Below are 19,523 nucleotides of genomic sequence, written 5' to 3'. Positions count from 1 at the left end.
GCCCAGTATTTTACACCACAGTCTCACCCATACATTGATAACTTTACAGGTGGTCTCAGCCTCCCCCATCCCTTCCCCCACCCCCAAGGAAAGCTCTCCAGGAGAATCCTCTCAGCACCAAATTGGTTCCTTAGCCCCATGACATTGTGCATAAAATCTTCACAGCCTTCCCGCAAGGGGTGGGGTGGGGGGCGATCCTCTGCCCGGTCCCACGTGGGCTACCCAGTCTGACTGCACTGAGCAGTGAAACTTCCTGGGAAATGTTACCTGACCCACACTCAGCAAACCCTTTGTCCTGGAGAATAAGGAGGCGGGGAAAAACTGGACCCCTTTCCCTTATAAGCCCCAGTCTGACTACAAACCACAAGTCAGCCCTCAGCTGTTTTCCTGAGCCTCCCACCTTCCTTGTCAGGTGTCTTCTCTCCGTTGAACCGTGTAACCTTGCTTCTCCGTCTGAATGACCGGAAACGCTCTCAGATTGTCCAGAGAGGTCTCGCCCATCCATTCTGCCGGATGCCCTACCCCATTAAACCTTGGGGCCTTGCTTGTCTCACGTTTGAATTTGTTGTGCAAAGACAAGAACCTATTTCACTCATGTCCGCTGACAGTTGGGAGTCCCTGTTTCACTTCCGATCCAGCTCTCTGCTATGGCCTGGGAAAGCAGTGGGAGATGGCCCAAGTCCTTGGGCCCCTGCACCTGCGTGGGAGACCTGAATGAAGCTCCTGGCTCCTGGCTTTGCCTAGTCCTGGCCGTTGCAGCTATTTAGGGAATAAACCAGCAGATGGAAGATAACTTCTCCTTTAACGCTGCCTTTCAAATAAAAAAAAATTTTTTTTTAAAGTCTGGAGGTAGAGAGAAGTTGGCAACGAGATGTACCTAATTCACTTATACAAAACTTTCGGGCAGTAGGTAATTTGGTTTTATTTCTTATGCCAACTTTGGGGATGGCCTGGAAGAGGCAGAGTGAAGAAAATGTTACATGACTTGATGTTGGATGGGCAGGAGTGGGGAGAAACCCAGAGGATGGTGGTACTGTGGACCCTGAGAGATGATGGCAAGTCTGTGGAAGCCTTGGGGTTCTTGTATTCACGCAAGAAAGAATTCAGGTATGAGACAGAGAGCAGAGATAGAGGCAGAGGGCTGAGCGGGTGGTCTGTTTGGAATCCCTTGGTTTTTAAGGGAGTCTGTTTACCCACCTCCCCCTGTCCTCCAGGACAAAGGAGGGGGAGCCCTGGCAGAAGGGTTTGTTGGGTGAAAATTAGCAAATTCCTCCCCAGGTTTGCTGGCCCCGGGCAGAGTAGGGGGCAGAGTAGGGGGGTTTCCCTTAGGGCGGCTGAGAAGGTTTTATTGCCCCCTGTTATCAGGTCAGGTAACCCCTTTGGTCCTGAGGAGAGAGAATTCTCCTGGGAGCTTTCCCTGGGGGAAGGACTGGGTCCTCCTGGGAGGTTCTCAGGGTCTGGGCAGGACTTTGAAGTGCAAAATGCTGGGCTTCTGGAGCTTCCAGGTAGGTGCTGGTCTTCAGGCCCTGCACACACACGTAGGCTCAATTTCTTCCTACCTCACAAGAACAGGTGTGACACCAGCAGAGACCAATACCTGTCCCTCCCAGAACTTGGCAGCACCCTCAGCAATGCATCCCAGCACTACCTTCCAAGAAAGACCCTTTAGTACAAACATCTTGGGAATTAAAGTTGATGATCACCAGATTGTGCAGCGACCAGGCAGGAGCCACAGAGTTAACCAGATGGGGAAATTGAGCCTTCGAAAGGATTGGCAAGTTGCCCAAGGGCTATCCCATTCCTCAGTGGTAAAACTGGGACAGGAACACAGTCCAGTCTCTTCCTAGCCTACAGAACATTCTAGAAGCTGCTGCTGATACATAGCCTGTCTCAGCCACTGTCTTTCTGGCTATGATGTTTATTACCCCTCGTGCCTTTTGTCTGCCCGTCAGGGATTGCTATGAAAAAGCTGCCTTCCATCTTGTCAGACTTCTCCTTTCAAGCCCTCCCCCCTGGTCTCCTGGTAGACCACTCTGACAGACAGAGCCCTGACCAGGATGCAGCAGAATTATCTGGTTCCCGGTTCTCTGTGGTTTATAGAACCCTGGATCCGGTTGGCCTATTTTAGTCCCAGCCCTGAAGTGCTGATTCACACTTAGCTTGAGGCCTCCTATTGTTGCCTCTTCCTTTCTACTCTGTCTCTGCCCCTCACCCCTTCCCTTGCTTTGTTTCACATCTTCTTCTTTTTTTCCTATGCTTTTTTCTCTAGTCTCCTTTCTGACTTCTCACTTGCATCTGACCCACCTCCTAAGCCTACACGCCTGTCTGTACTGTATCCCAGTTGTTGGCATTGCTCAGAAGCCCAGGATGAGCGCTTGTTCTAGGCACTGAAGAGTGAACCAAGAAGCATGAGCCTACGGTCTACTCTCAGGATCTTTTCCAAGCATTCTATGTCTTTGATTACAGAAAATAGGCACAGGAGAAGACAGGAGACCAAACAGATGAATGGGTGAGTAGATATTAAAATAACCGGAATTGGATGATATAAAACTACTCCCTCTGGGCTTAATTTGGGCCCTGGTAAGGATCGCAGCCTCCGGGGGCCAGTGACGGGGTGCAGCAGGTTAAGCCTCTGCTTGCGACACCGGCACCCCACATCAGAGTGCTGATTGGAGTCCCAGCTGCTCCACTTCAGATCCAGCTTCCTGCTAATACACCTGGGAAGGCAACTGAAGATGGCTCGAATACTTGAGCCCCTGCCACCCATGCTGGAGACCAAGATGGAGTTCCTGGCTCCTGGCTCTGACTTGACTCAGATCTGGCTGTTGCTGCCATTTGGGGAGTGAAGCAACAGATAGAAGACCTCTTTCTCTCTCTCTCTCTCTCTCTCTCTCTCTCTCTCTGTGTGTGTGTGTGTGTGTGTGTCTGTTTCTGTCTCCTGTCACTCTACCCACTAAATAAATATTTTAAAAATTATTCATGTTAGGGCTGGTGCTATAGTGCCGTGGGTAAAGCTGCCGCCTGCAGTGCCGGCATTCCATATGGGCACTGGTTGGAGTCTTGGCTGCTCCACTTCTGATCCAGCTCTCTGCTGTGGCCTAGGATAATAGTAGAGAATGGCCCAAGTCCTTGGGCCCCTGCACCTGCGTGGGAGACCCAGAAGAAGCTCCTGGCTCCTGACTTCAGATCAGCCCAGCTCTGTCCATAGCAGCCATTTGGGGAGTGAACCAGCAGATGGAAGACCTCTCTCTCTCTCTCTCTCTCTCTCTGCCTCTGCCTCTCAGTAACTCTGCCTTTCAAATAAATAAATAAAGCTTAAAAATTATTCATGTATTATAATCTAGTAAGATTCTACAAATGGAGACTGTTAATTTTTTTTTTTTTAAGCAGCCCCCAGAAGAACCAGCCCCTAGGTGTGAAATCCAGCTTGGGCCCTCTCCTGCATTTCCTCTAGAGGCCTTAATTACAGATGGAAAGACACAGTAGTTTACTGTATATTCAGTTTTTTATTTGCTTTTTGAGTGTGGCTCAGGAGTCTCTTTGAAGGCTTTTTCCTTGTTGACCTTGAGTTCTGTTGCAGATGTAGGAGCCATCTTGGGTAGGCGGCTGGACTCAGGAGAAGGCTCAGTTGGAAGCTATGGCCTGAAGGAAAAGACAGAAAAATCCACAGACAGTAACTTCAGCCCACCTCCCTTCTATCTCCTCAAGGCTCCCAGTTAAATATGAGCTGAGGGGTTGGCAGTGTGGTGCTCCAAGGCAAGCTGCCATCTGCAGTGCTGGCATCCCATACCGGCACTGTTTCGAGTCCCAGCTGTTCTGCTTCCGATCCAGCTCCCTGCTAATGCCCCTGGGAAAGCAGCAGAAGATGGCCCAAGGACTTGGGCCCCTGCACCCATGTGGGAGACCTCGAAGAAGCTCCTGGCTTTGGATTGGCCTAGCTCTGGCTGTTGCGGCCATTTGGGGAGTGAACTAGCAGATGGAAGATATCTCTCTCTGTCTCTCTCTCTACTGCCTTTCTCTCTCTCTCTCTCTCTCTCTCTCTCTGTAACTCTGACTTTCAATTAAATAAGTAAATATTTTAAAAAATAAAAGTTGACCTGGTACTGAGCTTCCAGGGAGTTGAGAGGGGGTGGGGGCAAGAAACAAGCCCGAGTTACACCAGGATATATCTGTGTTATGGGTGCATACCCAGCAAATGGCCACGAACCAAGATTCACATGGCTCGAGAAAACGTCTAAAGGCTGGAGGGAACAGTGAGATGCGCTGAGTGACTCTCAGGTCGGGACAGGCAGTCACCTAACCCTCCATCGAGCTTGGTTTATTTAAGATGTGACAACTTCTCTCCAAAGTCAGAGCAAATTTCCACAATGGCCCCAGCCAGAGGCGTGGGAGAGGATGTTGACGCCTCGCTCTTGTACCCAGAAGCGTGCAGGCCTTTCTGAAGCTGGTTTTCCCCTGGCTTTGACTTAGCACCGCACTGATACGTGCTTGGTTCACAACTGCTGATGCCCCTGTCTTAGTGTTAGCAGTAGTGTGCTCAGTGGGTATGTGAAGAGGAACTGGGGGGGGGGGGGGGGGACAGTGTTACTGGGGGAAATTGCACTACAGAGGGAAGGGAAAGAAAGAAACTCATGAGTGTCGTAAGGAAGCTGCTGGCTTCGCCAACCCAACTTTTGCTCCCCAAACCAATCAGTGCTTGGATCTCCAGTTGAATCTGTGTCAACCCATCATTCAAGGAGACTCACGTTATTTATCCAACTGATGTAAGCAGAGACCCGGGTGAAGACTGTGGGCTTCTTGCTGACGTTGCAACCCAGGCTGGATACAAAGCTGGTCACTCCGTGGACAGCATACTGGCCATTCACCAAGCAATGGAGAGGGCCCCCAGAGTCACCCTGCACAGAGCAGAAGCGGAGTCCTAAAACTCCAGGACGTCGGCGCTTTGGGTCTTTGTTTTTGCTGTACAGTGTTAATGTTCTTATTCAGATCTCCACTTCCTTCATACCCCACAATCAGAATGAACCTTGTCTTTTCTAAACAACCACAGCACTTCTTCCTCCCCTTTGCAGCACGTATGTCCTGATCTGGCTCGCAGTTTGGTTTCATAATTTGTTTCTACCTCCCACACACATCTTTGAGTGTCTTCAGACAGGAGCTGTGTCTTACTGATACCTTCCCCTCGGATGCTAGCGTAGGACTCTGCACATCTTATTTCAGTAGCTCCACTGGCTTAAGTTTGGGGTTGGGCAGGTAGGCATTCCAGTGCCTCTGTCATCCCAAGCATTCAAACCAATGGGTCTGTGTAGGTCAGGGACTTGGGCTCAGGGTAGGTAGTCTGTGCTCTTTAAATGAAGATGTAGTGCAGAGGAGAGAAACTGAGGCATTGGGTTGTGGTTTCACACTGAGGCTTAGAATCAGAGGAACCCGAATTTATAGAATTTGGATTTGGCATGTTTCTCACTCAGCTCCCAGCATGCCAAGTCTATAACACCAAGCATAAAATTAGAAGATATTTCTCTGGGACATCTGGCCAGGCAAGAGGAAAGACCCAAAGACACTGGCATTGACAGTCATCCACGATAGTGGCCTAGCCAGAGAAGTCTGCTATAGACAAATTTCCTTTAAGGCTCAGAGCTACAACTCCACCCTGAAATAAAAGCAGACAGTGAGGGATCCCCAAACATCCAGTGACAACCTCCAATACAAAAATGAAAGGTCAAAACACAGAAACAAAATATGAAGGCAACCAAGCAGAGAGAAGAAAACAAGTAATAAAGCTATGATTAAGATTATATCCAAGGGGGCTGGCACTGTGGCATAGTGGGTAAAGCCACCACCTGCAGTGCCAAATCCCATATGGCTGCCAGTTCAAGTCCTGGCTGTTCCACTTCCGATCCAGCTCTCTGCTATGGCCTGGGATAGCAGGAGAAGATGGCCCAAGTCCTTGGGCCCCTGCACCCACATGGGAGAACTGGAGGAAGCTCCTGACTCCTGGCTTCAGCTCAGCATGGCTCTGGCCATTGTGGCCATCTGGGGAGTGAACCAGAAGATGGAAGAACTTTCTCTCTCTCTCTCTCTCTCTGTCTCTCTCTCTCTCTCCCACTCTCTGTGCCTCTGCCTCTCTGTGACTCTTCTTTTCAAATAAATAAATAAATATATTTTTTAATAAAAAGATTATATCCATGATACAAGAACTGCATGCTATTAAACAGAACATTAAGAGAACAAAAATAACCCTTGGAAATTATAAACTTCATAGCAGAAATGAAAGATTAGAAAAGCTGGGACATAAAGAACACACAAAATATAGAGAAAATCAGAGAACCTGCTTAGGAGTGAACGTGTAAATAGTAGAAATTCTAGAAACAGAAAACTAAAGATGGAGGGGGAGACATGATCAAATAAACAATATTTTCAGGACCAAAGATTTGGAGTTTCCAGGAAAAAATGTCCCATAATTGTCCCTCACCATGAATGCAAATGAACCCACCAAGACACAGGTCAGCTACAAATGACTGGAGAATGTGGGGTGGAATTAGTGGGAACCTGACCACACATTAAGCAAACGAAAGAGCCAATTACTAACCCTGGGGAAGAAAGTGATGCAGGAAAGGGAAAGTAATCCTAGAATACCACACGATTGTGAACAGCATTTTACATAATTATAATGAACACCGAATGTTGATCTCACCAAAATGATTTTGGGCGATTGAGAAAGTGATGGGAAAAGTTTACGCCTAGGGGAGCAGGTGTGTACGCATAGAAAAGGAAGCAGCCCCATCTCCCATAATGCCTGAACTGAAAAATTAAGCAGTAATGTAAATATGTTGTTTTTTTTTTTTTTAAAGGTGAGGAGTGCCAGAGAATTAGCTGAAAAGAATTGAAAAGTGGTCCCCTCTGGGGATGAGAAAGCTAGACAGCATCATGACAATTTTTTCCATTGAGTCTCAGAGACTTACTTGCCAATTCAATCAATTTAATAAGTACAGAGCTTCGGTAAAAATGAAAACTTAAAAAATAAGACTAGGGGTGGGCGTTGTGGTGTAGCAGGTTAAAGCTGCCCCTTGGGACACTCAAGCCCCGGTATCAGAGAGCCTGGGATGCAGTCCCATCTCTGCTTCCCAGCCAACTTCCTTTAATGTGAACCCTGGAAAGCAGCAGATAATGGCTCAAACACTTGGGTCTGTGCCACGCACGTGGGAAACTCGGATGGAGTTCCTGGCTCCTGGCTTTGTCCCGGCCCAGTCCTGGCTGCTGCAGCCATTTGGGGCGTGAGCCGGATGAGGGAAGAGCTCTCTCTCTGTCTTTCTGCCTCTCAACTAAACACAAATAAGTAAACTTTTTAAAAAATCTATTCCATAATGAAACAAAACAGAAAGTAGAACTAGAGAAAGAGACCAAAAGTTCAAACTGGGGCTAATTTTCTTTTAAAGAGGAACTAGCTGTACCCTACCCCTAGCCGCTACTTTAGGAAAAGATGGGTTTTTTTTTTTAGCTTATTGATTTTCATTCTTGTACTCAAAGCAACCCGAATCCTTTCCACCCAAATTCTAACAGAGATTTGAGAGTATGTCCGAACGAGAGGAATGGAAGATAATTGAATTGTACGTACTGTAATACAATGATTTTAAGCTATTCGAGCTGAAAAGAGACCCAGGCTCTGGAGAGATGGAGGGTGTGGCAGGATTTTACAGCAGAAAGAACAGCTGTGAACACACTCAGAGGCCTGCACGGATGCTGCAGGAAAGGGCTCAGTGAACCACTGGGAGCCGAAGGCCGGGGACCCAGAAGGCGCATCCTTCGAGAGACTGCAGCGGGGCGGGGCCCAGGGACACCACTGACTGAGAACTGCCAGCGTGGAGTGGCAGCCAGGAGAAAGCACTCTAGTTTTTCAGAGAGAGAGAGACAGACAGACAGGCAGACAGGCAGAAGGACGTGAATGAGTTCAGAAAGGCTGCACCTCAGATCACAGGTGGAGCTGGCTGGTAAAGACCTGGAGACGGTGGTGTTACCTGTTTACCTGTCGGTCCCTCTCCTCCCCACTTGCCTGGTTTTTGCTGCTATGCCCATATATATAGAGTTCCTGGGAAAGTCCCAGGAAAACTAGGGTGAACCGGTCATTTTATTTATTTATCTGGGCTCACAAAAACCCTTTAAATTCTTCCACTGGATTTCAGCCAGCCTCCCAGTCTCCTACTGGCTTCTCCTCCCCCACTTGGCTGGGACCTGCAATCCTGTTCTTCTTCCATGCCAGTCATGCAAGAGAGAGCCCAGCCCTGGGTTAATCCATTCCCTTACGACCCAGTCTTTGAGTGACATGCAATGACACTCGTCCATGTGGTCATCGCTCGGTCCCAAGCTCAGCCTATGGGCACCACTTTGCAGTCCAGTCCTTTCCCCCATTTACCTCAGTTACTGCAGATCTGTGCAACCTTCGCACCTTTCTGCCTTCAGGTAGATGGCTCCCAGTTCATGAGTAACTAGAAGCAATAACCCAGAACACCTGCCAGCTCCCCAGGCTGCAAACTCCCCTCCATGCGACACGTGCTATCTTCCTGGTCAAAGCCGGCTCCCGCTCTGCTCCTGTCTCTCTCTCCTCCTCCAGGGATCTCGTGCCATCTACTAATCCCTCTGTCCGGCTCACTAGGATCCTTTCCTCTCTGCTAACCATCTTCCTTTCTTCTTTAAAGATCCACCCTCCCCAAGACTCACTGTCCTTGAAGCGTCTGGGTCTGTTCCGTTCCTCTGCGTCACCCGAGGTTCTTGGGAGAGGAATGTGCATTCCTTGCTGTAGTTCTTGTTGCCTCTCTACTCCTCGCCCTTCACTCAAACTCAGCCCTCACCAATCCACCAAAGGTGCTCTTGCCGTGATTACCAGTGAGTCACCAACTGCCCAGGTAGCCATTTGGAATTCTTATCGGCAGTGGCTCCTGGCTGGCTCCTCTGTGTGCTGGGTGATGATCTATTTGTCAGTGTTTCCTGAGATTATGTAAACTCTTCTTCCATAGTTTTCTCTTCCTTCTCTCTACTCCTCCCTTCTTAGATCCTAGTGAGTTCCTTGTCCTCCACCTACCTCTGGCCACCCAAACACTTATGTTCTCATGGTTCTTCCCCAACCCACTTTCTCTCTCTCTCTCTCTCTCTCTCTCTCTCTCTCTTTCTCTTTCTCTCTCTCTCTCTCCTGCAACCGTTCTTGGGAGGGCTTTCATTTGCTCTCAAAGATACTTCTAACCCAAGTCTCTCTCTCTCTCCCAGGCTCCATTTCCTTATCTGAATTTCTTAGTGGTCAACCCATCCATGACTGTCCCACTAGGATCTCAAACTCAATTTGTCCAGAACCAAATTTGTCACCTTCCCTCTCCGAATCCTGTAAGTCTTGTGTCATTGGAGGCAGAAACTCCCTGTCCAGATCCCTTAAACCACAAGCCTGGAGGTCACTGGAGATTCTCCTGCTCGTTCCTACCATTGCTACCCTAACTGAGACCTCCAAGTCCTCGCCCGGGTCATTGCAAGAGCCGCCACCCAGTCTCCTCGCCTCTCAGCGCTCCTAAAAGCAAATCTGCTCATGCTGTTCTGTTTCCAAACCTTCAGGGAGAAAATGCAAGTCCCCAGGCAAGGCACTGGGAGCCAAAGCCATGAGGCTCCCTCTGGCCTCTCTACTCACGTCCTGATATTGCGTATATGGTGAGGGTTTCCGTCTAGGTCAGGGTCAGCCACCATCTTCTGTAAACGCCCAGACAGGACCTACGTCAAGCCCTGTGGGCCATACGGTCTCTGTCACAGCCGCTGCACGATGGTGCAAAAGCAGCCACAAACAATAATAATAAGTAAGTGAACAACCAGCTGGGTTCCAATACAGTGTTATGTATGAAAACTAATTTTTCACACATCAGGAAATATTTTTATTTTTTCCCCCTCTAACCATTGAAAAATGCAACAGCCACTCTTAGCTCACAGGCCGTACAAATAAAACAGGCAGGGGGCTGGATCTGGCTTGTGGGCTTCCACCCTCAGCCCTGCTGGGGCCATAGGGCACGCCCTCAACTTCTCTATGCTTTCCAGGTTGTTTCTTGGCCCCTTGCCTTCCTCTACGCTCTTTCTTCTCTCTGAATGTCTGCTTTTTTTCTTTTCTTTTCTTTTTTTTTGCCTGATGTTTTCCCCTTTAACCTTTAGAACTCACAACAGATTCCACTTTCTCAAGGAACGTGTCTTTTCTTATCCAGCAGGTAGAGGTCGGCACCTGTTCCCAGGATCTCGCCTCACTCCATGCATACCCATATCACAACACATAGCCACGCTGAATTACCAGCTCCCATTGTATGTCTGCTGAGCTGTTCCTGTCTTTCAGCTTGTTTGGTTCATTTCGCATCCCTAGTATTTAGCGCACTGCCAGCGTGCAGTCGATACACCATGAAGAGTTGTTGAACTGCATTAGAAACCCTGTAATGTGTCTGAATAGAAGAGAATTCGCCCTGTTATACATAAAACATTATACAATTATTTTGGGTACTTTCTCCTCCCACACTCACCTGATATGCTGCTATAAATACTAAATACTAAAGGGGTGGTGATGAAGGAACTATGAGACAAATTTGGACCTTTGAGAGTGGGGTCACCTTCTATCCAATGACAACAACCCCTCAGGCCACCCTCCTTGCTTCCATAAAAGATGTAGGTCACATGCAACTTCCAAAGAAACACACACACAAGGGCCAACACGCAAATGTTGGGGCCACATCTACGCTTTGGGGGGGTGGCACTGGGCAAGATGAATTTCAAGCTTCCTTTGGACTTTGACATTCCGTGATTGCCACGGAAGGCTTCTCATTCTGATGCCAGGGTAGGAAGTTGAGTCTGCACCAGGGCGTGGGAGCAGGTGTGAGACAGGAGCTGAGGGCGGAGGCGGAGAGGGAGAGCGGGACCGGACGCCTCCTGCAGGCTCACCTGGCACCCAGCGCGGACTCCGTCTCCGCCAGCACACACCATGGTGTTCTTCACGGTGGAGCCCCAGTAGGAAGAGCTGGAGCAGGTGGAGTAGCTCACGCTGGGCAGAGAGGCCTGCTGCAGGGCCTGGGCCAGCTGCCCATTGGCTGGACAGAACACATAACATCAGGAGTCAGCCCCAGTTCGCTGTCCCGGGGAGAAACCTTCCGCACCCCACCCACCAAACCTTGGGCAGACTCTGCCTCCCTGCCTGTCTCTCCCCGGGCACCCCATCACTTTCCTCTTTATGTGACAGCTTCAGGCCTCTTCCTTTAGGGAGTCCTCCTTGCTTGCCATTCTGTGCTCCAAACTGCCAATCCTACTCCTGCTTTTGTGACGTAAGGAGGTATCCAGGCTGTCTTGTTTGTTGATAAGCCTGCCTGACTGCGATTACGTACACTTGTGTCAATTGCTTTGAGAGCTTGATGTAGCTTTCCTTTCCCTGGCTCTTTCTCAGAGCTGTTGCACATGAATTATTTCTTTGGTTCGTTCAAACAACCCTTTCGTGACGTCACATGCAGTGAGCACACTTGATGCAGGGAGAAGCCCGTGTCCACTCAGCTCTGCACTAACAAGTCATGTGATCAAGGGCCTTAATTTCTTTGGGCCTCTGTGTCCTCTTGTATAAAATGAGGGGCTGGGGGCTGGCATTGTGGCAGAGGTGGGTTAAGCTGCCACCCGCGATGCTGCCAGTTCGCGTCCCAGCTACTCCACTTCTGAGCCAGCTCCCTGCTAATGTGCCTGGGAAAGCAGTGAAAGATGGCCCAGGTGCTTGGGCCCCTGCACTACATGGGAGACCTGGATGGAGCTTCTGGCTCCTGGCTTTGGCCTGGCCCAGCACTAGCCGTCGGGCTCATTTGGGGAGTGAATCAGCAGATGGAAGACACCCCCCCTTCTCTGTAACTCTGCCTTTCAAATAAATAATCTTTTTAAATGAGGGGATTGGGACCAGTGTCGTGGTATAGTGGGTAAAGCCACTGCCTGTAACACTGGCATCATATACGGATGCTAGCCCATGTCCCAGCTGTTCCATTTCTGATCCAGCTCTCTGCTGTGGCCTGGGAAAGCAGTAGAAGATAGCCCAAGTCCTTGGGCCCCTGCACCCATGTGGGAGACCTGGAAGAAGCTCCTGGCTCCTGGCTTCAGCCTGGCCTGGCCCCGGCCATTGTAACCATCTGGGGAGTGAACCCCCGGATGGAAGATCTCTCCCTCTCTTCCTCTCTCTCTCACCTGTCTCTCCCTCTCCCTCTTTCTCTTTCAAATAAAAAAAATCTCTTAAAAAAGAAAACAAAAAACAACAACAAGGAGCTAGTATGGAATCTTCTCTGAGGTCAGTCTTTCCTAAGTCTAAGAATCTCTGCCTCGACGTCTCCACAGCCACCTCCTAGTTCGCCTTAACAATCATGCATTTCACCTGTGGTTCCTCACGTTCTTGGTCTTGTACTCCAGAGACCCAGCTGTCTAGTTAGGGTCCCTGAGGGGATTGACGCCAAGGCGGGTGACTTACTCTTGGTCCTGCCCCAGCCTGTGATGTAGCAGGGGTTGTTGTTGGGCAGGATGGCTCCCGACTCGGGCAAGACACCCAACTTGACGGAGCTATTGAGGGTCACGCTCTGGGCCAGGCGCAGCAGGGCGATGTCATAGCTGCAGGAGGAAAGCGGGAGGGAGGAGGGGGCAGTCAGGCCTTCGCTGGCCCTCTCTTAGCTTTTATGTCCCCGTGGACTTGGACACAAATGACAAATGAAATAGGGTGCTCCCTTGCTGGCCCCAAACTGGAGCAGCCAGCAATAGGGTGGTGGGACATTATGTGTTTAACAGCACCACCTACTGGTGGAGCCCAGCATTGCAGCCTAGCTCTCTACATCCCAGGAAAGAGAGAAAGGAGATTGAGCTCGAGACAGAATTCTCAAAAGAAGAAACACACAAAAGGCTTCCCTGCTCCCTGCAGGATCCGGTGAGGGTTCAGCGAGGCTCCCCAGCCAAAGGCCAGCCCACCACAGCCCACTAGAAGAACATGGAGAGAAAGCCGAGATCCACTCCCTGGCTAGGGAGCCGTCCACCCCCGCTCCCTTGCCAGCCTGGCTTTGCCCCTACCCTGCAGCCACGTTATTGCTGTTCCAGGATGGATGCTTCACAATCTTCTGGACGCTCACGTACTGCTCGGTGCCGTCGTTCTGGTCCAGGTTGTGCTCACCAGCCACCACGCGGAAGGTCAATTGGCTGGAGTAAAAGAAGCCTTGAGTGATCCCCGGGGCTCAGACCTCTTCCTTCTCCCCTTTCGGGAAAGGTTAACAGACATCTCATCTGGCCCCGGGCAAAGAAGAGACAAAAAAGACCCTCAAAGATGAGGGGGCAACAAGCACTCTCATTTGCTGAGTTAGGCACTTGTGGCCTTAATCTGCACAGTTTGTTAAGCTAAGCATTGGGAACCTCTTAGTTCATAACTTGGGAGAGGTTAGTGGCATAAATGAAATAATGGCTTCTTGCCTCAGAGAGATTTTTTTAAAAGGATGTATACATTTCTAGACTATTAGTTTTCTAAAAATTTTACTTGGGGGGCTGTAGCGGGTTGAGCCAGTGTCCCATGTGGGCACCGGTTTGGGTCCCAGCTACTCCACTTCTGATCCACAGCTCTCTGCTATGACCTGGGAAAGCAGTGGAGGGTGGCCCAGGTGCTTGGGCCCCTGCACCTATGTGGGAGATCTGGAGGAAGCTCCTGGCTTCGGATCGGCTCAGTTCCAGCCGTTGCAACCATTTGGGGTGTGGACCAGCGAATAGAGGACCTCTCTCTCTGTGTGTGTGTGTGTGTCTCTGTCTCTCTGTAAGTCTGCCTCTCAAATAAATAAATCGTTTAAAAATTTTTATTTATTTACTTGAGAGTCAGAGAAAGAAAGTTTCTATCTGCTGGTTCACTCCTTCGATGCCTGCCAAGCTGGGAGCCATGAACTCAATTCAGATCTCCCACAGGAGTGGCAGGGACTCAACTACTTGAGCCATCAGGGCTGCCTACCAGAGTCTGGATTAGCAGGAAGCTGGATTCAGAAGCCAGAGCCAAGTATTGAACCCAGGCGCGCCAATATGGGACGCAGGTGTCTTAACTGCTAGGCTAAACACTTGCCCCCTAGACTACTTGTTCTTAAAACCTGATGGCTGGTCCAGCATCATCTGAAGTCTTGTTAGAAAGGCGGATTCTCAGGTCCTACCAAATCAGAAACTCTGCTGGTTTGAGCCCAACAATCTGCCTTCCGGGTTATTCTGATCCAAGTGCAAATTTGAGAACCATTGCTCACGACAAATAGGAAAAAATAGTCACCAGTCAGACCTCGAGTAGGCACTTAAATATTTACTCACTTCTCACAACAACTACAAAGAAGGTATTATGACCTCATCTGAGAGAATGGGGCATAGAGACGCTCACTTGTCCAGGGCTGCCTATCTAGAAGACTCTGACACTCAAGCCTGCCTTACTCCAAAACCTGTCCTTGTTGTTATACGGGTCCTACCTCCCTGTCAACCCCGAAACCCACTGCCCACCCCTTCACGGCATGCTCTGAGGGGTCAAAGCCAGCCCCTTCCCCCTCCCAGGGCCCAGGAAAATGCATCATTTTCTCACGAGTCCACGCAGTGAGCAGCTGTCATCACCCAGTTACTCTTGATGAGGGTCCCTCCACAAGTATGATACCAGGAGCTTCCCGATTTGTACTGGAGAGAGATCTGGATGGGGGTAGGGGGAGAGAGGAGGGATAGACTGGTGTTTCTCAAAAGGGCTTTCTCCGCCCCCTTTTGACCTTGCTACCTCCTTAAGTCCCTGGTATCGCTCAAAGCATTCTCTGGCACCCTGGGCTATGATGGTGAACGGGTTTCCTCTGAGCTTGGCAAATGCAGTCCGTTGCTTTGCAGAGCTGCCCAGAGTGTGGTGCTGAGAAGGAGAACCAGCAGGAAAGAGCTGCATGGTTCAGCGATATCCACTGTGTGCACACACCCAGTGCATGGGGGTCTCCAGAAATGTGTATCATGAAAAAACTAGCCATGGCTGGCCAACGCTTTTGCACCAAGGGCAAAGATGGAAGCTGCCACTTGGGACACCTGTATCCCATAATAAGAGTACCAAGTTTGTGTAGTCCCAGCTCCTCCACTTCTAGTCCAGCTCCCTGCTTGTGTGCACCCTGGGAGGCAGAGGCTGACAGATCAAATACTTGGGTCCCTGCCACCCATGTGGAAGTCACAGATGGCGTTCCAGGCTCCTGGCTTTGACCTGGCCTAGCTCTGGCTATTGTGGGAATTTGGGGAGTGAACCAGCAGACTGAAGATCTCTCTCTCTCTCTCTCTCTCTCTCTCTCTCTCTCCCCTCTCTCTCTCTGCCTTTTAAATACATAAATTTAAAAGTTTTTGCACTAACATAAACTTATCTTTAAAAAATTTATTTACTTATTTGAAAGGCAGAGCATCAGAGAGGGGGACAGGAGAGACAGATAAAAGGATAATAGATGATATATGCATATATAGAGATGATATATGCATAGATAGAGATCTTCCATCTACTGGTTCACTTCCCAAATGGCCACAACAGCCAGTTCGGGGCCAAAGTGAAGCCAGGAGCCAAGACACTCCACATGGGAGGCAGGGACCCAAACACTTGTGCCATCTCCTGCTGTTGCCCAGGCACATGAGCAGGAAGCTGGATCAGAAACAGAGCAGCCAAGACTGCAACTGGGACTCTGATGTGGGATGCGGACGTCACATGGGTGACTTAACCTGCTGTGCCACAATGCTGGCCCCAGACTTAAGTCCATCTTCCAAGAGCTTTGAGAAGCCCCTTGTTTTTGGCATCCTTCCTCCCAGTAACTGCCATGGCCCAGGACCCAGGTTCTTCCTCCGTTCCCTCTGAGGAGGAAATGCAGCCAAGGACCTGCTCCTCCAGCCCAGCCGCACAAGCTCAGCTCTGCAGAGCTCAGCCCCGGCTCACCACCGGAGGGACCATCATTCTCAACAGCTCGCGGCTCCTCCTGTCACGCCTCCCACTGTACATTAGCTCTGCTCCTGACAACTGAGGCTCACGCTTTTGTGGGTTTTTTTTTTTTTTTTTTTTTTTTTTTTTTTTTTTTTTTTTGGACAGGCAGAGTGGACAGTGAGAGAGAGAGACAGAGACAGAGAGGAAGGTCTTCCTTTTGCTGTTGGTTCACCCTCCAATGGCCGCTGCAGCCAGCGCGCTGCAGCCGGTGCACCACGCTGATCCGAAGCCAGGAGCCAGGTGCTTATCCTGGTCTCCCATGGGGTGCAGGGCCCAAGCACTTGGGCCATCCTCCACTGCACTCCTGGGCCACAGCAGAGAGCTGGCCTGGAAGAGGGGCAACCGGGACAGAATCCGGCGCCCCGACCGGGACTAGAACCTGGTGTGCCGGCGCCGCAAGGCGGAGGATTAGCCTATTGAGCCACGGCGCCGGCCTAGGCTCACGCTTTTGTAAACGGAATCCCATCTCACTTCTCATGAGCCCTTCAAAATGTGCCCCGTCACCAGCAATGTGGCCAGCATCGCACACGTACACCTGCTCACACCAGACTCCAGCTGTCCTGTTACAATGGTAGAAACTCCCTGTGAAAATAAGGCACACGCCCCACGTATGTGTGTGTGTGCATGTGCGTGTGCACGCTATGTGTGTTTCAAGGTATGCAGAGTCAGAGGTATGAGTCTGGGTTGCTGAGCGTGGTGTGAGTGGTGTCGCATTCGTGTCTGGGTGCGTGCGGGACCCCTTCTTCCAAGAAAGCACCTTACCCAGGCCCATCCATCTTTTTAAGATCCAGACCCTAGACAGGCAGAGGGCACCTGTTGCTGAGCCGCCACAGACACGCGGATCAACGGCTGTGTGTGTGTGTGTGTGCACGCGTGAGCGCCCGGCAGGTGTGACTCAGTGTGAAAGTCCCAGAGAGGCGCACCCACCTGAGAGGGCCAGGCATTCTTCTTAGCTTCAGTCCCTCCGACAACCCGGGTGTTGGTTTCCGGAAGGTCCTGGGTACTGTGTCCTTTGTGGGGTAGAAGAAAAGTGAGTGATGACTAAGCACGGGTCAGGCCCGGTCGGGGCGGGTGGCGGCGGCTTTGCTTTGAGGCACTTAGCCTTGTCTGCAAATTCCCAGCTCCTCCCGGACAAATGGGGGCACCCCCCAGCCCCCGCCGGAAGTGCACTGAGCCCCTTTCTGAAGGCAGGGGTGGGGGCCTGAGTGCCTCCTGCTTCCCCAAGCAGTCCCCAGAGCTCTGGCAACTCTGTGAAGGGCTCTACTCAGGTTCCGTCCACCTTCCCCCCACCCCCGGCGGGGGGCTACAGCCCCAGAGGCTCCCTGTGGTCTCAGTCTGCTCGAGGTCACCCCTTGGCTGGAGAGCAACTCCCCCCCCCCTCCCCGCCGCCCCGCAACTCCACCCCAGGGCAGAGCAGGGCCAACAACATGCACATCCCAGCCGGGCGGTCACCCGCTAAGAATGTCCTCTTGTCACTGGGGTAGGGGGGACACCCAATCCCCTCCCTGGAAGGGGCTTCTCAGCTCAGGGTCCTGGCACGCAGAGGGACCTGTGTGGCTGATGGTGCTAACACGTCCTATCTTCAGCTCCAGGAGAGTCAAGCTTTTTGCTGGACTCAGAGGCAGACATATGCACCCCCCACTCCCACCCCTGCAACCTCGGTCCTGGGCTGGGACTCAAGAAGTTTCCCCGCCCCCTACTCTGATGTCCTTTCTTGTCGAACTCAAGTCCTGCAGCCCACTTACCATAGAGGACCAGGGTCGCGAGCACCACGATTCGCAGCATGTTGCAGACAGAATGCCCAAGGCTCCCTAGCCATGAGCCCAGCCCTCTTTTATACTCCCCTTATCAGCAGCTCTGTGGGCCTTCTTCCTGCCAGTTGGCAGGGCTGCCCCGTGGAAGGCAGAGAAAAGCACAGGTGACATGGAAACGCAAATGAAAAGCTTTCTTTTCAAGTAAACTCTTTTATCTGTTATTCCAAGACACAGAAAGGTCAGGGCCTGATTAATCATATGCTGGTAGTCGACAAGCATCCAACATGTGTGGTTTCAGCATTTGGCTGGAGAACCGGGACTGCTTTGCCCACAGGGTGCTCCCCTGCTCCTGTCCTTGTCATCTGTCACTGCCTCACTGTCCCAGTGGCACCCTCCACGCAGAGACCTTCTGTGTGCATGTGGAGGTAACAGTGGGGACAGGAGAGGCAGGGGAAGTGACCGGCAAGAGGAAGGAAGACACCAGTGAGGTCTCCCGGCCCCCACAGGGAGACTGGGCATCGCCCCAAGGTTCAGACATAGGTGTCAGTGTGGGGTCGAAAGCAAAGGGGATGCAGTACAGGGAATTCCTTACCTTTAAAATGTTTTTAGGGGGCCCGGTACTGCGGCGTAGTAGGTAAAGCTGCCACCTGCCGTGCCGGCATCCCATATGGGTGCTAGTTCCAGCCCCAACTGCCCCACTTTTGATCCAGCTCTCTGCTATGGCCTGGGAAGGCAGTAGAGGATGGCCCAAGTCCTTGGGCCCCTGCACATGGGAGACCCAGAAGAAGCTCCTGGCTCTTGACTTCAGATTGGCTCAACTCTGGCCAATGCAGCCATTTGGGGAGTGAACCAGTGGATGGAAGACCTCTCTCTCTCTCTCTCTCTCTCTCTCTCTCTCTCTCTCTCTGCCTTTGCATTTCAAATCAATGAATCTTTAAGATGGTTCTAAAATGTACTTACTTATTGTTTGAGAGGGGAGGAGGGAGGGAGAGAGAGAGTGAACGAGATCTTCCATCCACTATTGCATTGCTCAGATGCCTGCGACAGCCAGAGCTGGGCCAGGCTGAAGCCAGGAGCCCAGAACTCCATCCGGGTCTCCCACATGGGTGGCAGGGGCCCAGGTCCTTAAGTCTTCACCTGCTGCCTCCCAGGGTGTGCATTAGCAGGAAGCTGGACTTGGGAGCAGAGGAGGGGCTTGAAGATGCGGGTGATCCCAATGGCATCCTAACCACTGCACCGAACGCCAGCCCGCAGCATGGGGAACTGTGGTGGAGGAAGGCGCTTGGGGGAACTCTCAGGTGAAAAGCCCAGAAGAGAGCCTCAGTGCTCGGGATCGCGGGGCAGGGTAGGAGACGGAGCCCATAGCGCAGAGGTGAGGACCTCAGAGTGGGCAGAGGAGGAGGGAGGGGGTGGCAGCCATGCATCCTGAGCTGGGCAGGCAGGGAACCCCGGTTGTGCACAAAATGACCAGAGCTGTTGCTGGCAGCCGAGCAGAGAGCTGTGGGTGGGGCAGGAACCCTAGCCCAAGCCGGGGAATTTTGATCTGGGCAGGGAGGAGCTTGGGAACCCGCAGGGAAGCAGGACAACCTCTGGCTTGCCTGGGGCTTTTGTGCCTGAGGCCCCAGAAGCCCAGCTTCCGGGTGCAGGGGTTAGGGGTGGGGGTGGGAGGGCCTGTGAGAGGCTGAGGAAGGGGTCCCTTGTGGTTCAGTAACCTCAAAGGCTCCCTTCCAGGACAGCCTCCAGCATTCCCGAAGTGGCCCCAGAGAAGGGACTGA

The 19,523-nt window shown here is 51.4% G+C and overlaps 1 protein-coding gene across 1 annotated transcript; it reads right to left on the bottom strand.

Annotated features, from left to right (window-relative positions):
* Positions 1-3,624: 3,624 nt before the first annotated feature.
* CELA1 (chymotrypsin like elastase 1) lies at positions 3,625-17,779 on the bottom strand. The gene is made up of 8 exons (XM_062202210.1): positions 17,740-17,779; positions 16,922-17,004; positions 14,597-14,697; positions 13,078-13,203; positions 12,491-12,627; positions 10,945-11,090; positions 4,746-4,895; positions 3,625-3,642 (listed from the first exon to the last, which is right to left on the bottom strand). The coding sequence occupies exons 1-8, from the start codon at positions 17,777-17,779 to the stop codon at positions 3,625-3,627; spliced, it is 801 nt and encodes a 266-aa protein (XP_062058194.1).
* Between the last annotated feature and the right edge of the window lie 1,744 nt (positions 17,780-19,523).

The sequence above is a fragment of the Lepus europaeus genome, chromosome 10 (assembly GCF_033115175.1).
Source record: "Lepus europaeus isolate LE1 chromosome 10, mLepTim1.pri, whole genome shotgun sequence".
Taxonomy (NCBI): Eukaryota; Metazoa; Chordata; class Mammalia; order Lagomorpha; family Leporidae; genus Lepus; species Lepus europaeus.
This window is presented reverse-complemented; position numbering and strand designations above follow the sequence as displayed.

Bases quoted from the DNA above. Each gene is read 5' to 3' on its own strand.
- CELA1 (XM_062202210.1), bottom strand. From the start codon at position 17,779: ATGCTGCGAATCGTGGTGCTCGCGACCCTGGTCCTCTATG. The intron at 13,204-14,596 runs GTGAGAAAATGA...CTTTTACTCCAG, and splicing joins GCTGCTCACTGCGTGGACTC to CCAATTGACCTTCCGCGTGG. The intron at 4,896-10,944 runs GTGAGCCTGCAG...TGCTCTGTGCAG, and splicing joins GAGTCCGCGCTGGGTGCCAG to GGTGACTCTGGGGGCCCTCT.